We start from the raw sequence: 15663 nt of genomic DNA, 5'->3' as shown, positions 1-15663 counted from the left end.
ACAACTTGCATGTTTTACACAAGAGCTAGTTCAGCCTCTAACATCGAGAAAATATCAGTTGAAATGGATCAAAAATAGAGCAAGAGATCCGAACCCGGATCCAATATGATCCGAGCCCTCGTCTGATCTTCTGGACGAGTGGATCCGAGCTCAGATCCACTGTTGTAGGCCTCGGATCCCAATGAACAGTGAAGGAAAAAATGAAGAAAAATACGATCCGATGGGTATTTTGATAGATCCGAGCTCGGATCTTGCCCTCGGATCCCCAATTTCGGCTCTGCAACTTGCTCTGCAACTTGTGCTCTATTCACACAAGCTTTTTGACCAATGTATCTGCAAGAAATCCGGCTGGAACTGAGCAAGCAAGTATAGAGAATTCAAAAAGCATCTTTTGGTGAGTCCAAGAAGCAATTACATCAACTTTAACAACTCACCATGAGCTTGAATTCCTCTATAAATAGCAGCCTTGGAGGAACATTTTCACAACTTTGGAAGGCTAGAGAAACTCACCAAAAATGTAGTCTTCACTAGTTTTTCTTAGTTCATTAGTATAGTATAGGTAGTGTAGTTTATCCATCTTGTGTTTGTAGCTAGATTTGGATGAAGATTGAGGAGCAAAGATGGAGAGGTTGATCTCATGTGACAAGGGTGATATCTCTTCTACTACTTTCTCTCTTGTATTAGATTTCATGTTTAGCTATAATACAAGTTTAGATTTGTATTTTTAACATGTTTAGTTAAAGTTTATGCCTAGAGTTATGGTTGAACTTACTATATCTTGTTTTTGATGTTTACTTGATTATTTGATGGTATTATTTTGAGCAAGTTATTTATCATTTTTGCTTTTCTAATCATGATTAACCGGCCATTAATTGTGATTATCTAAAGGTGTTAAGATTGCAATGAGAATTGGAATTTAACACTAGTTCAAGGAAGTGATAAACCTAGGGAGTACACTCACGAGAGTAGAGGTGCACCTATGTGGCTTTAGTGACGTGTTCATGTAATTTCATAGAAGAAATGAACTTGTAGCTAATTTCATAACCACGAGAGTAGGTATGGTTTAGCTACAAGTATAGTTGATTCACTACGAGAGTAGGTTTAACATACATTAGGAAATTACGCCATAACTAGCCAAGATAATAGCATTCACTTAACCAGTAATCTCATTTGCAAGAGTAGTAAGAAATTCCATATCTCTAGGAGCTTTTTAGTGCTAATTTTGATTTCTATTATGTTTATGGTAGTGTAGATAATAAAGGAGTTCGAAAAACACCGGTAATTGCAATCTTCTCTGTGGGATCGACCCTTAATATCCTATACTTGCTCACGATTCGTATACTTGCGATAAATCGCGTGTGGGGTATTTAGGAATCATAAATGTAAAACTTGATTGTGGATGAGCTAATTGATATATGTATACCCCGCTCACATCACGAACGGAATACCACAAAAATGTAGTTTCTTAGCTCTTTAGTTTAGATAGTGTAGGATAGTTTAGTTTTAGCTAATTCATCATTTCTTATGTATTAGATAGATAGAGATGCAATTGGAGGATGAAAAAGGTAAGGAGGGAACTCATGTTATATGGGTTACTCTACCTTCCCAACTCTTTATCTTTTGAAATTGATTCTAAGTTTAGTTAATGTATAAGTTTGGATTTTATGTTTATTATGTTTTTTTAAAGTTATGCCTTGGGTTTTGGTTAAATTTTCTATGATTATATTGTGTTGATTTTTTGGCTATTTGATGCTATTTTTTTGAGCCAGTTATTTAGCACTTTTGCTCCTCTTATCATGATTAACTCGGTACTATTAATTGTGATTATCTAAAAGTGCTGTTTTTTCAATAAAAATTGGGATTTAACACTATTTTAAGAAATGCTGAACCTTGAGTCAAGTATGTTTCTTAAATAAAAGTGCTTGGTTTTAAAATAAGTTGTTTATTTAGTTATTGTTTAGTCAATAAGAAAGGCCAATGTGTGTTAAGCCTTTGAGTTTAATGGGCCAATTATTGAGTCAAGTTTGTTTGGACATTAGGGTCCGGTCCATAGGGTTTAATCTAGAAGTTAACTCTTTTAAATAATGTTGTATGGAACACGGTTATTCAATTGAGTGATTTTATGATATTGAGCATATGAGGTTTTCTACAAGTAAGTGGAGACTCTTGTCTTTCTAATCTTGATTCACTTTAAGCATGATCTTGAGTGAATTGACTCTCATATCAATTTGATATTCACCCAAATTGAGGTTAGCCTACCCAAATTCCATCTAAATTTCGTCCAAACCTATCTCTTTATGAACCTGTGGGATTGCGAATTTCTCTTATCCTTGGGGAATTCGTATAAGTTGGTATCAGAGTTTTGACTCAAGATGATAGGTTATATCCTTATTAATTTCTTGTTTTCCTTTTCTTCTACTACTAAACCCTAATCGTTTTAAAAAGAATTGTGAATTAGAGTTTATCTACTTTTAGGGTTTTAAATCTTCCATTCGTGTTTTTCTTGTGTGTTTCCTCATTGTTTCTTGTGTTCTTCATTGTTGTGATTGTGTTAATTTTATATCTACCTTCCCTCGTTGATTAAGATAAAAGTACTGTAGTGATTACTATTCTTGTATTACTGTTCATCGTACTGTTCATCCAGAGTTAATACTCATTTGAAAAAAAATGTTTGTTTGTTGCTTTATTTCTGTGAATCCTAATCCTAGTCAAATCTTGCAATTTTGTGACTGCTTTTTTTTTCTTTCCTAATCCTAATCATATAAATATTTCTCTTTTTAATTGTTTCCAAATCAAATTAGGAAACATAACCTTATTTTTCCAGCAATCTTTAGATGTCTAATTCCTAATCTAATTAGGAAATTGAAGTCTGAAATTTCAAGCTTTAAATCACCTCCTTTTTTAGAAAATTCCCATCATTAGTTCTTGAAATTTCCTTGTTGTATTGCTTTTCAAATTTTCAGCCTTATTCTTTGATTTTCTAGGCCATAAATGAGGTGTTTCTTGGTTGGTATATTCCTCAAATCCTTGGAGAACCAAATTTTAAGTGAATTCAAGACACCAAGGCATTAAATGAGTGTGAGACCATAAAAGTGAGTGCAAACATGAGTGGCTGAGGGTATACACATGAGGTTGAGTGTGTGAAATATTATTTTTGACCTATCTTGCAGGAAATCATGTCTAGCAAGGAAGATTTAGATTCTCATCCTGTTGACTTAAAGTTCATCATGAAGGTTGTGAAATGAGAGATGAGGTGATTGATGTGGACTGAAATGGAATCCATCCATGAATGCCTAGATCGGGTTGAGATTTCTCAGGAGCATCTATCCAAATGTGAGAGACACACTTCCAAGCATGAAAAAGCAAGACGTTGGAATTTAGAGGAGGAATACTCCACTACTGAAGAAGTAGATGAATCTGAAGTTGAGTTTAGGAGACTGCCTAGAAGGTACCATCGAGTTGATGATGCTACGTGATGGGAGTGAAGTCTAATATCCCTTCTTTACAAGGAAATTTGACCTCAAAACTTTACCTAGAATGGGAGTGTGGGATGGAGCTTGTTTTCAACTGTTATAACTACACTGAAGTGCAAAAAGCTAAGTTGGCCATGGTGGAGTTTTCAAACTATGCAATCACTTGGTGGGACCAACTATATCAGTAGAAGAAGGATGGCTAAGGGATTTGTTAGCACTTGGCAGAAGTTCAAAGCATTAATGAGAAAGTGATTCATCCCTATTTATTACCACAGAGGCCTCCATTAGAAGCTGCAAAATTTGGTGTAGGGTGATCTAACTGTCAAAGATTACCAAAAAGAGATGGAGAAGGCGATGATGAGGGCAAATGTGATAGAGGATTTGGAGGCTACAATGACTAGATTCTTGAAGGGGTTGAATCTAGACATTGCAGATGTAGTTGAATTGCAGTATTACATGGAGTTGGAGAAGATGGTGCAAAAAGCTATCAAAATTGAGAGACAGTGGAAGAGAAGGGATGGCTACAAGCCCAACTCATTTTTTGCACCTTTCACTGCAAAAGGTGTGCCAAGGGAAGATAGAGTATCTTCAAAATCTAAGGTGAAATTGCCTAAAGTCTCAAGCAACACTCCAGTTTCTATTATTCGAAACTAGGATATCCAATATTATAAGTACCAGGGACGTGGTCACAAAACTCTCCGGTGCCCAAACAAATGAGCTATGGCGATTAATGCAAATGGACAAATTGAGTTTGCAAATGAGAAGGAGATTGAAGAGAAACCTCCTTTGATTGAGAATCAGTCTGATGGGGAAGAACATACACCTGGAGTGCTTACCTTGGTGACTAATCGAGCTTTAAATGCGGAAGTCAAAGTGGAAGTGGACCAGAGACAACGCATCAATATCTTCTACACTAGGTGTTGTGTTAGGGATAAGGTGTGCAGTTTAATTGTTGATGGTGGGAGTTGTATGAACTTTGTCAGTACAATCTTGGTGGGTAAGCTTGCACTACCAACAATTGATCATTGGAGCCCATACACCATACATTGGTTTACCACCTATGTAGGCAGAAAAATTACAAAACAAGTTCCAGTGGCTTTCTGCATTAGGAAGTATGAGAATGAGTTATTGTATGATGTAGTTTCTATGCACGCAAGCCATATTCTACTTGGAAGACCTTGGCAGTTTGATAAGAGAGTTTATTATAGCAGACTTTCGAATAGCTATTCTTCCAAACATAAGGGTAGGAAGATTGCACTTACCCCACTTACTCCGCAACAAGTGCATGACGACCAGTTGTATTTAAAGTGGCAATATGAAGAGGAGTTGTTAAGGATAAAATAGGAGAGTGAAGCCAAGCTAAAGGAGAAAGAAATGAGTGGGCAAAAAAAATTTAATCGTTTGTTGATTGGGCTGCCATTGGAGGGTTCAATATGTCTTACTAACCTATTAACTTATCCTTTGTTTCATTTTTTATGGGTACTTTATAGGGATTTTGAGCAAGGTGGTCACAACTATTTTGAGCGAGTAAAGGTCAAAGATTTGAGGAAAAATCTTCTTGAAGAGATGGGGAATGATATGGATGCGAAGTGAGTAAAATTAGTTGCAAAGTTTGTCCAAGGAGGGGGGCAGAAGACTTTGCACTATAAGCCACAGGCGTGTCCCGTGCCTGAACACAAAGAAATTGTGTCAAGAAGACTTGTGTGTAAGATAAGACGTGGGGCACACCAGAGTAGCCATTTGCTAGTCCGCCGATTCCGTGGATTTGTTTGTGATTTTTAGGGCTTTTCCTATTTTATCCGTTTTAGTAATTATTCTTTGATTTTAAAATACATTGTTTATTTAGTTTTTTTTAGTCAATAAGAAAGGCCAATGTGTGTTAAATCTTTGAGATTAATGGGCTAATTATTGAGTCAAATTTGTTTAGTTATGAGGGTCCGGTCCATAAGGTTTAGTCTAGATTTTCTTTTAAATAACATTGTATGGAACATAGTTATTTAGTTGAATGATTGTATGGCATTGAACCTTTGAGGTTTTCTACAAGTTAGAGTGGATACTCTTGTCTTTCACTTTGAGTGTGTTCTTGAGTGTGATCTTGAGTGAATTGAGTGCTATATCAATTTGGTATTCACACAACTTGTGGCCGACCTACCCAAATTCCATCCAAATTTTGTCCAAACATGTCTTCTTATGAACTGGAGTTTTCGTATGGGATTGCGGATTTCTCTCATCCTAGGAAAATTCGTATCACTAATGGACTCCCAATCTATCCAAATACAGATAGGGCACTAACAAATTTTAAAGAGGTTTGGTTTATTTTTATCAATCGTTTATTAGTTATAGTAGATTACTGATTTAGTGGGTGTCTAATTTCTAGCAGGTGATTTATGAATAACTAATCAAATGTCTATTAGGGAAAACATTAGTTCTTTGGCATTTTATGCTGTGTAGATGTTAGTTTGACACAGTTGTTAGAACTCAACCATTTTACTTTGGAAGGAAATCAAAGAGTTGAAGATTTTGAAATATGGGCAAAGAAAAGGATAGAAAAGAAAAAGGGAATTTTGTATTGTAGACATGACTTAACTTTTGGCATTCTGACAGTCATCATTCAATCAAAAAATGAAGCTAAAATAGATAACCGATCACATAACATGCAATTTAGACATCATATTTGATTGATAGGTTCCCTGCAAATAGCGCTAATTCAAATATTCATACTCAAAAATTAATTGGATCCCTAAGCAAATCTATAATATGAGGCTCCACAACATTGTGTGGATTAGTGAAACCATCCACTCCCTGCTTGTAGAAAACATTCACAATTCTTGCTAGGTTAAGAAATCGCTCGAGAATTTCCGTTGGAATAGTTGTACTGAGCTTAAGAAATTCCTCATTGATGTCTTTCCAAGCGTCCTCTGCAATATCCGCAAACTTCTTCTTTGCTTCTAGCTCAGACACATTGTAATGCTTCATATAGCACTCGATTCCAGTGCCTCTGTATTGTTTCTCACGCTTGAAATGCAAAAAGAGCAGTTTTGAGAAGTTAATCTACAGTACTATATACATAACCAAATTGGGGGGAATTTTTTTTTCTTTTATACATACGTGAGAGTGCTCAAATTTCAAATTTCTCACTTACACTCCCTCCTCCTGAACCATCCAACTCATCCCTCCTCCAAATTAGGGGAAATTGGTATTCTCCAGTTCAACATTTTTTTAAGGGTAAATTACTTATTACCTCCCGTGTTACACAATGCCAGATGACCTCTCTAAGGTTTTAAAATAATGACATAACCCCTTATAGTTTTATGTAAATTGGAAAGTAGATGGAATGCACCATTGATTAAGACGTTTATACCAAATGAGCTTTAAAAGCACATATAATAAAATCTTAATATCCATATAACCTTCTTATGGTTTGTATAAATATCTACTTTACTCTGTGATTTTTGTATTTATCTATGTAATCTCTCTATACTTTTATACAAGGTGGTTAAACTATTGATTGATTTAGTATTTAAATAAGGGCACCATTAGTGTTTTAACTAACGACATTCTATAAGTTATTTTCCATCAAATTTCTACTTTACATAAAATCATGAGGGTGAAGTGGATATTTTGAAATGTTAGAGGAGTCATTCGCAATAGATGAAACCACAGGGGGTTATATGTAATTTATCCTTTTTTAACCATCTTTTTTATTCTTATAATGACGGGTAACATAGTTCTCACCTTATTCACAAAAAAAAAAAAAAAAAAAAAAAAAAAAAATCATTCCACGTCAAGGAAGAGTTCTTTCAAAGATGTAAGAAGTGAGAAAGTGAGGTTCTATGTGATTATTGTATTGTTTACATGTTCGGCGTGTATTTATATTACCTTTTTACTCATGGTTGAATTCAATTTATATACACTGAATTTTGTAAGAAGTATAATAGCACACATAAAGTAAATCAACCAGGCACAACTATACCAAATCACAACTGCGCTTTTCCTCCAGAAGATTTTGTAATTTAATTTAACATTAATTGACTAACAACTTCAGAGGCAGAGCATAGTCATACCTCATAAGACCCGATGTCATTGGTCAATCGGCATATTTTTGCTAAAGAAACAAGAATTTTAGGATAGTTTGATAGCCAATCATACACGTCCTCGGTGGCACATTCCATTGCAAGTAATGCCGTTGGTATTAGGAGATAGCATAAGCTCGTGACCAATCCATTGCTCAAGTAATCAGGAAATGCTGGCAATTCTCTTGGGATAAACCACAGTGCCTCAATGTAGCTACTCCTTGCATATTGTTTCCACTAGTTGAAACCAATGTTCCAAGAATGTATTAGGTTTATATAATCAACTTGCAGCACGATTTAGCTAAATTATTATACAGGCGAAACTTATTAAAGGATGCATGATATGTGACAAAAGTTACTTTTCAATAATATATATACGCACACATATATAGGATAAATTTTTATGCACTATCACTGTATGCATGGGTGGGTATAAATGCATGCTGTGTAATCTAATTTTAATTCTGAAATTCACTCTTTGTATGGATTGCATGCATCCATACCTATTAGTTAGTGTAAAGAATCTCTACATTAACAGTGCGTAAAACTTAATTCATATAAAATCTCTGGCATTCTTGAGACAACTGATACTGAAGTGCTATTTTGTTTATAGAAGTTAAGCACTTGAACGGCGCCCTATATACCGATTGAAGATAATCGCACGTTTATATAGTAGTTCGATTAATGGCCAAGATTTGATGAGGTATAAAATTATCATGACTTTCGAACACAGCAGAGCTCAAAGGAAAAACTAAGTCAAAACAGAAACATATAAATGTATGCCGAACAAATGTGGTACCGTACTTCATCTTTATACTTGTCGGATGCATAAGACCTTTGTTGTGCAGTTAACTCATTATCAACACCATCACTGACATTTAAAAGGGCCAAGTAAGATGTTCTCATGCAGATTGATAATCGATCAATTTCTTTAGCATCCCACCTGAAACCAGAAGAAAATTAATTTCTGCAAAACTTATGCCGCATGTGTTCAAGTTTGGCAGAGGATTCAAAGTTCATGGCTTAGTTTAATCAATAGGCATACCTTTCAATTGCATCAGTGAAGGTTATTAGCTCATCGAGAGTGCCATAGGAATCATACGTGTCATCGATCGCTGTAAGCAGGGCAGTAGTCTTTGCTGAGATGATTCGGCCGAGAGAATGTTGAGGCTCAAAAAACATTCCTAAACCGTAAAAGTAGCTTTCAACAAGTCGTGCTCTTGAATAAGGAAGTTTTGATACAATTTCTGACTCATTTCCCCACCTGTCACGTGAATCAAGAATGCATATATAAAAATACCTTACTAAATGTTCATGAATCTCCATGTTCCCTCTAAAAAAGAATATGGTGATGCAATTATTTTCTTTTTCGGACTACTGTTGAAAAAAAATTATTTTGCAATAGGCGATCAATACGTCTGTATTATAATGACATATAAGTCTGTCATGTTTTGTCTTAGTTATTAGGTGTAGCATGAAAGGTATGATTGGGTGCTAGGCAATTTCTTAACAGATCATGCACATGTGCCCAAGTTGGGCTGCACATTTCAAGTTTCACAAAAACAATGAAAAAAAAAATTTCTCAAGATTTGAGTATGACATGTCGGCAATGATGGAGCCAAGGGGGGCTGAGGGGGGCCATGGTTTTGAAATTTTTAATTCATAGTATGTAAATATATGTATAAGACAAAGTTGGCCCCTCCTAATTTTTTACAATTTTAGTTTATATTATGAGAGTTTATATATATATGTGTGTGTGTGTGTGTATGAATTAGCCACCTTTGATATAATTTTTTCTTCAAAAAAGTTATTTATTTTTTATTGTGCTAATTATTTAACATTCAAAAAATTAAATATATAATTTCATAAGCCATAGTAAATTGACCCAATTTGATATATTATAATAAAAGACTCAATTCATAATTATGAATGGGCTAAAATAAAAATAATTACTTTATTAGTCCATATACAAATATACAACTTAGCCTAATTGATAAAAAAAATTAAAATTAGTGATCTATCCTCTTGTTGACCCATATACAAATATACAAATAATTACTTGAAGGCTTGGTGAAGACAAGAAATTGAGTGATCTATCATGTTGTTGATAGATTGATTATATTTGTTTTCACTCTTCATGTATCAACTACAATTATAGAACAGACATTTTCAATTATAAATATAATCAAAACAAAACTGCAAAACAAGATAAAACATAATTTCGTGAATGATTGTCTAACAATATACATAAAAAAGGGAAGTTGTTCAAAAATTTAGTACTGATTCAATTATAGATGAATTTAGTTATATGAAATAATGTAAAGCTCAATTTACTTTTAAGAAAAGAGGTTGAAATTTCAAGGTGTGCGAACATAACTTTTATCTTTTTTTTAATTGAAAATAGTTATATTTATATTGCATAGTTATATTTTTGTTTTTGCACAAGTGACGTATTGGATCATCTTCTCATAATGTACAATTTGGATAGTTTGTAATGTTATAAGATATTTAATCAAAGGTTATTTCTTGTTCTAATTTTTGTTATGACTATGCTACATATTTATGAAATAGACATACCTTTATAATTAAATTTAATATTTGATATTTTAAGATGTCATATATTTAAATCGATGAAAATTATTTTGAATATAATATATTAAGATAATTTTGTTCAAAAAAATTTTGGCCCCCCTCCCAAAGAAAAAATCCTGGCTTCGTTCTATAGTCTATAGAATGGACATTTTCAATTATGAAGATAATCAAAACAAAACTCCAAAACAAGATAAAAGATAATTTCTTGAATGATTGTCTAACAATGTACATAAAAAAAGGAAGTTGTTCGAAAATTTACCATTGATTCAATTATAGATGAATTTAGTTCTATGAAAGAACGTAAAGCTCAATTTACGTTTAATAAAAGAGGATGAAATTTCAAGACATGTTAACATAATTTTTATCTCTTTTTAATTGAAAATAGTTATATTTATATTGCATAGTTATATTTTTGTTTTTGCTCAAGCGACATATTGGAGCATCTTCTCATAATGTGCAACTTAGGTGATTTGTGATGTTATAAGATATTTAATCAAAGGTTATTTCTTGTCTTAATTTTAGTTATGACTATGCTACATATTTATGAAATAGACATATCTTTATAATTAAAGTTAATATTTGATATTTTAAGATGCCATATATTTAAATAGATGAAAATTATTTTGAACATAACATATTTAAATAATTTTGTTCGAAAAAATTTTGGCCCCCCCAAAGAAAAAATCCTGGCTCCGTCACTGATGTCGGTGTAAGTTCATTTGGATCATAAATTGTGGCATTTGCCAAGAAACTAGATCTTGAACAAATGCAATGCTTGATGGGAGAACATAACAAGGATTCTCTGATGGGATTGAAAGATGAGCCAAATAATTTGATATTCGAACCTAGGTGTGGTTTGATAAGTGCTCGATTGAGCTTGGTTCTCTAATTAATTAATTCAAAATTTGAACATATTTTGTGTTTAATAAACTCTCAAACTTGATTCAAGTTTGGCTCGATTAGTATAAAATTAGATTATACAAGTAAAAAATTCAAACTACTCGAGGTCAATTGTAGATCGATTCAATGAGAACTCACTTGAGTTTAGCTCAATAGATAAACAAGCAAAACATGGACAAAATTTCCAGTCCGTTCAAATAATTAAAAAAATTTATATATTAGGGCTTTTGATTTGATTAGACTTGTCTACATCCCTATATCTCTCATCCATACTGCAATTAGCATAAATACATATTTGCATCCTTGAGTTATGCAACTAATTAAGAAAGCACTTTTGTTGGTCTAGTTGTCAGGAGAGGCTTTTAGAGTTCTCCTTATTGTAGATTCAAGGATCGAATTCTGAGATTGACAATTGGGTGTGAAAGGGTTAAAAAAAAGTACTTTGACTGGAAAAACTAATTAAGAAACTCTCTGTTCGTGCTCTAGCCTCAAGTCCTAGAGAAAAGTACATACCTTATGATCTCTGAAAGTTCTTGTTTGTACAACATTTGTAACAAGTTATAGTCCAATTTGGCGAACTTGAGAAGTAAATGATTCCTACATTCATCTTCCTCATAGACAGAGATATAATGGCGAGCCTCTATTCTTGGGATGCACTTGTGGAGCGCCTGCTTAAGGGTATAGTTGACTTGTTTTGCAAGGCTATGACTTGTATATGAGGCCACATGTTTTAGATTAGCTTCTGCAAAAGCAAGAGCTTCTTCTAAAATGATATCTTTATGTGTCCTCACTTGAGCAGCTTCATACAGGCTCAACAAACCTTTTATGTCAGTACTTAGTGATTCCTTGAATTTCCCATCAGTTTCCACAAATTGGTAAAAAATACCTACTCACAAATTATATGGTAAGAATCAAATTTCAAAAAGCTTAAAAAATTAAAGTTAACTTGTCATGCATTAAAAAAAAAAAAAAAAAGGAACTTACTCTCAGAAATATTAAAACCATGTTGTCTGAACAGTCGAAAATGAAGTGCAACAGAGAGTAAATCATCTGGATACTCTTTAGTATTGGCATATACTTTGAATGTCTTCTCTACTAGGTTTGCAATCTCTGCTCCATAATGGTATGAGATACCAAGTCGTTGTACGATGTCTATCAAACTCAATTTCTCTGTTATTGTGTTTTCTGTTGCCAATAGCATGTTCCTTACTTCTTCCTTTAACATTTTAATTTCTTTGGCATACATATCATATACCTGATAACATCATGGACGTCCACCATCAAGAACTTAAAACCCAAAAACAGGAAAAAAATTTTAAAAGTATCAACACAATATGGAAAAACCTGCGTACTTTGCATGTGGATTGGGACCGTTACGCCAATTCAACTCTTCCCCACCCCCCCCCCCCTCCCAACCGCCAACAAAAAAAAACAAAAGAGCTTCTGATTCAAATTAACTTAAAAGAGAGAATTTAAGAAAGGAAACTAACCTGTTGATCCTGAGAGAAGAAATCAAAATGATCACTCCAAATGTCGTCTGGGAAATCTGGTAAGGGGCGAAGAATTTCACTCTGGTTTTGTAAGGGAACAGCAGCTTCGGTGGGGACCATTGTGTTTGGTTAACCAGTGGAAGACTCAACACAAAATCTAAATGTGGTTTAGGAGCTAATCAAATTCAAGGCGAGTATTTATAGAGCAAAACAAGGCACATGCTTTGACTGGCATACCAATTGGGATTTTGAAGGCATTGAAGAAAGCAGCTAGATCATTGACTAAAAGACGGTGGGAGTTGTGAAGAAGAAGTCGGCCAGATTGTCGCAATATCTGATCTTATCTTATCTTATCTACCAACTAGATAAGAGAACAACTCAAGATCTCCGTTGATGTCAAGTGTATTGAAGTTCAAAGGGCTAATAGTTCCTCACTATTTAGGGGCTAATTGGTAAAAATAGTTGAATTATTTTCATTTGATTTTTTTGTTTGGTTTTTAATTGGTGAGAAAGGTCAATTGAATCCTTTTATGAAAAATAGCTTTTTAAATAGTTACTAACTATTTAGGGTTATTTTTGTCCATTTAAATTATTCCTTTTATATTTCATTGGTCAAATGTAAATAGTTGTAAACTATTTGGGTGTCCTTTTATCACATGGGGTCCTAATTAAATATTCCAAATATAAAAACCGTTAGAACTGATGTGCCAGCCAAAGTCTTCCAAGATTACTTCTCCCCGTCTTTGTTCCCTGCATTATAGAGCTATGACGAAGCACGTCACTTCAGTCTTTTCTTGTTCCAAACTGTGGGCCATTTTTGTTGACAGGGTGTCAAACCTGTGCAATAATAAATACCCGTTTAAATAAAATATAATTTCTGTAGATAGTGATAAGTAGGGTCCAATCCACAGGGACTGGGGATAATTTATTTCTTTTAGAGTCCGAAGTATGGGGGGTTTTTGAAAATGAGAGTAACTAAATTACTTGGAATAAATTAAAATAAAATAAAATAAAATAACTACAACTCAAATAACTAATTATCACAATAAAAATAATAATAGACGAACTCTAGCCAAGAGACAACTTCGGAGATGGTTCACTTAATTCGATCACAGATGCAAGGATTATTCCAGTTACTATCTGATAAATTAGTTATAGTTGTCATACACGCGATAAACAACCAACTCTTCCTCAATTTGTCGATAGCCAAGGTACGACTGTTGACTATTTCTCTAATCAGGAAACAACCCTAGGTACGACCATAGAAGTTCAATTTCCTAATTGCATGAATAATTAGAAGAGCCTAATTCTAACCAATCAACACGCTACGAGGGTCTCTTTAAGTTAGCCTGTCTATCTCCCTGACACAAACCCAATCATGCCAGTTGCCACCAGTTTAGAATAAATAAATAATTACGGATTTAACTACTCTAATTGGGTTCAGGTTATTGAATTAATCTAGAATCCGGGCCCTGGATAATCGAATAATAAAACAACCATATGAACATAAAGCAGAAGATAGACGAATACCAGTGAATAATGGAAATAAATAAAAACTAATTCGATCTCACAAATTTAGTAGAACCAAGGCCTCCGTTGTTCCTCGACTAGATATATTTAGCCACGCCTCATGAGAAAATCTCTAAATAATTTAACTGAGATCCAGGCCATCAAAGAAACCAAGAAAGAATAAAACTAAACTATGCTCCAAAAAAAAGAGCTCTCCGTAGCCTTTCTTACAATTGTCTTTATATAGCCAAAAGGAAATGAATAAAGCTATCTATCCAGTGGTCCCCGCACCAATTCAAAGTCCAATTCCATTTCACAAGCCTTTATATGTTTCTTTTCCAAGAGTCCAAATGACTCATGTTTCTTATCCGTGGTCCCCGCACCAATGAGAGTCAAAGTACAAGAAGAAAGCCCACGCCAATTCCATTTTTCTCATGTCCTCTTCATAAGATGACTCTTAGTCGGCGCCGCCTCATCAGCACAAGGACCGCACCAATGAGAGTCAAAGTACAAGAAGAAAGCCCATGCCAATTCCATTTTTCTCGTGTCCTCTTCATAAGAGGACTCTTAGTCGGCGCCGCCTCATCAGCACAAGGACCGCACCAATGAGAGTCAAAGTACAAGAAGAAAGCCCATGCCAATTCCATTTTTCTCGTGTCCTCTTCATAAGAGGACTCTTAGTCGGCGCCGCCTCATCAGCACAAGGAAAAAGGCGATCCGTTTCTTCTTAGCAATGTGGGCCAGGTTTGTGGAGTATTTAGAAGTCTCAATTTTCTCCAGAAAATACCTCCTTTTTTGTAGTTTTTTGTTCCATTCCCTGAAATTAAATCCAGATACCAAATATAAGTAAATATTAATAATTAAAACAATATTTGGCAAGGACAAAGGGGAAAGTAATAATAAAATACTCAACAATTAACACCCTATCAATTCCCCCCACACCTGAATCATGTTTGCCCTCAAGCATGAGAACAGCATTTGAATACCAAAATTTTGACAATGGCTATCGCTCCAACTACCGTATTGCCAAGATACCCCGAAAAACATATATCAAGCATTACAGGTTAAGATCAAAGAAAAACCACATTACTTAAATGTAGAAGAGTCAAGTAAGAAGTTTATACTGGAAAAATCGTTCAAAATGTTATTCACATTTTGCAAAATAACTTTTTTCGTTCTTTATTTTTAAAAGTATAAGTTTACGTTTCTTACAAATTTACATCGATTAAATTTAGTCCCTATCTAGATTTGTGACTAGTTTTTGGCCGAAATTCATCACATGCCTTACATATGATCATTTTTTTAAGGGAATAGTCATCAAATTAAAATTTACATAATTCAATCCATAGTCCTTTACATTTTACAAAATAATTTTTTTGTCCCTCACATTTCACAAAATAAATTGTTTCATCCCTCACATTTTATAAAATAAATGTTTTTATCCCTCATTCATCATGTGTATGAATAGTTTTTTTTAAATCCATGTATATATCTTTTTTATTTCATCCAAATAGTATGAATAATATATAATATATTTCTATTTGATTTTTCATGAACGTATATATATATGGGTTTAAAAAAAATTGTTAGTTTTTTACTCATGTTCATTTTCCTTTGCTCGAAAAT

At 33.9% G+C, this 15663-nt stretch overlaps 1 protein-coding gene across 2 annotated transcripts; it reads right to left on the bottom strand.

Annotated features, from left to right (window-relative positions):
* Positions 1-6123: 6123 nt before the first annotated feature.
* LOC140003720 (viridiflorene synthase-like) lies at positions 6124-12845 on the bottom strand. 2 transcript variants are annotated; one of them, XM_072075796.1, is made up of 7 exons: positions 12529-12845; positions 12023-12293; positions 11552-11924; positions 8592-8810; positions 8351-8489; positions 7538-7783; positions 6124-6488 (listed from the first exon to the last, which is right to left on the bottom strand). In XM_072075796.1, the coding sequence occupies exons 1-7, from the start codon at positions 12646-12648 to the stop codon at positions 6195-6197; spliced, it is 1662 nt and encodes a 553-aa protein (XP_071931897.1). In that variant the 5' UTR covers positions 12649-12845; the 3' UTR covers positions 6124-6194. The 2 variants fall into 2 exon arrangements, with proteins under 2 accessions (XP_071931897.1, XP_071931898.1); XM_072075797.1 differs by lacking the exon at positions 12529-12845 and adding an exon at positions 12391-12447.
* Positions 12846-15663: the final 2818 nt, after the last annotated feature.

The sequence above is a fragment of the Coffea arabica genome, chromosome 2c (assembly GCF_036785885.1).
Source record: "Coffea arabica cultivar ET-39 chromosome 2c, Coffea Arabica ET-39 HiFi, whole genome shotgun sequence".
Classification (NCBI taxonomy): domain Eukaryota; kingdom Viridiplantae; phylum Streptophyta; class Magnoliopsida; order Gentianales; family Rubiaceae; genus Coffea; species Coffea arabica.
This window is presented reverse-complemented; position numbering and strand designations above follow the sequence as displayed.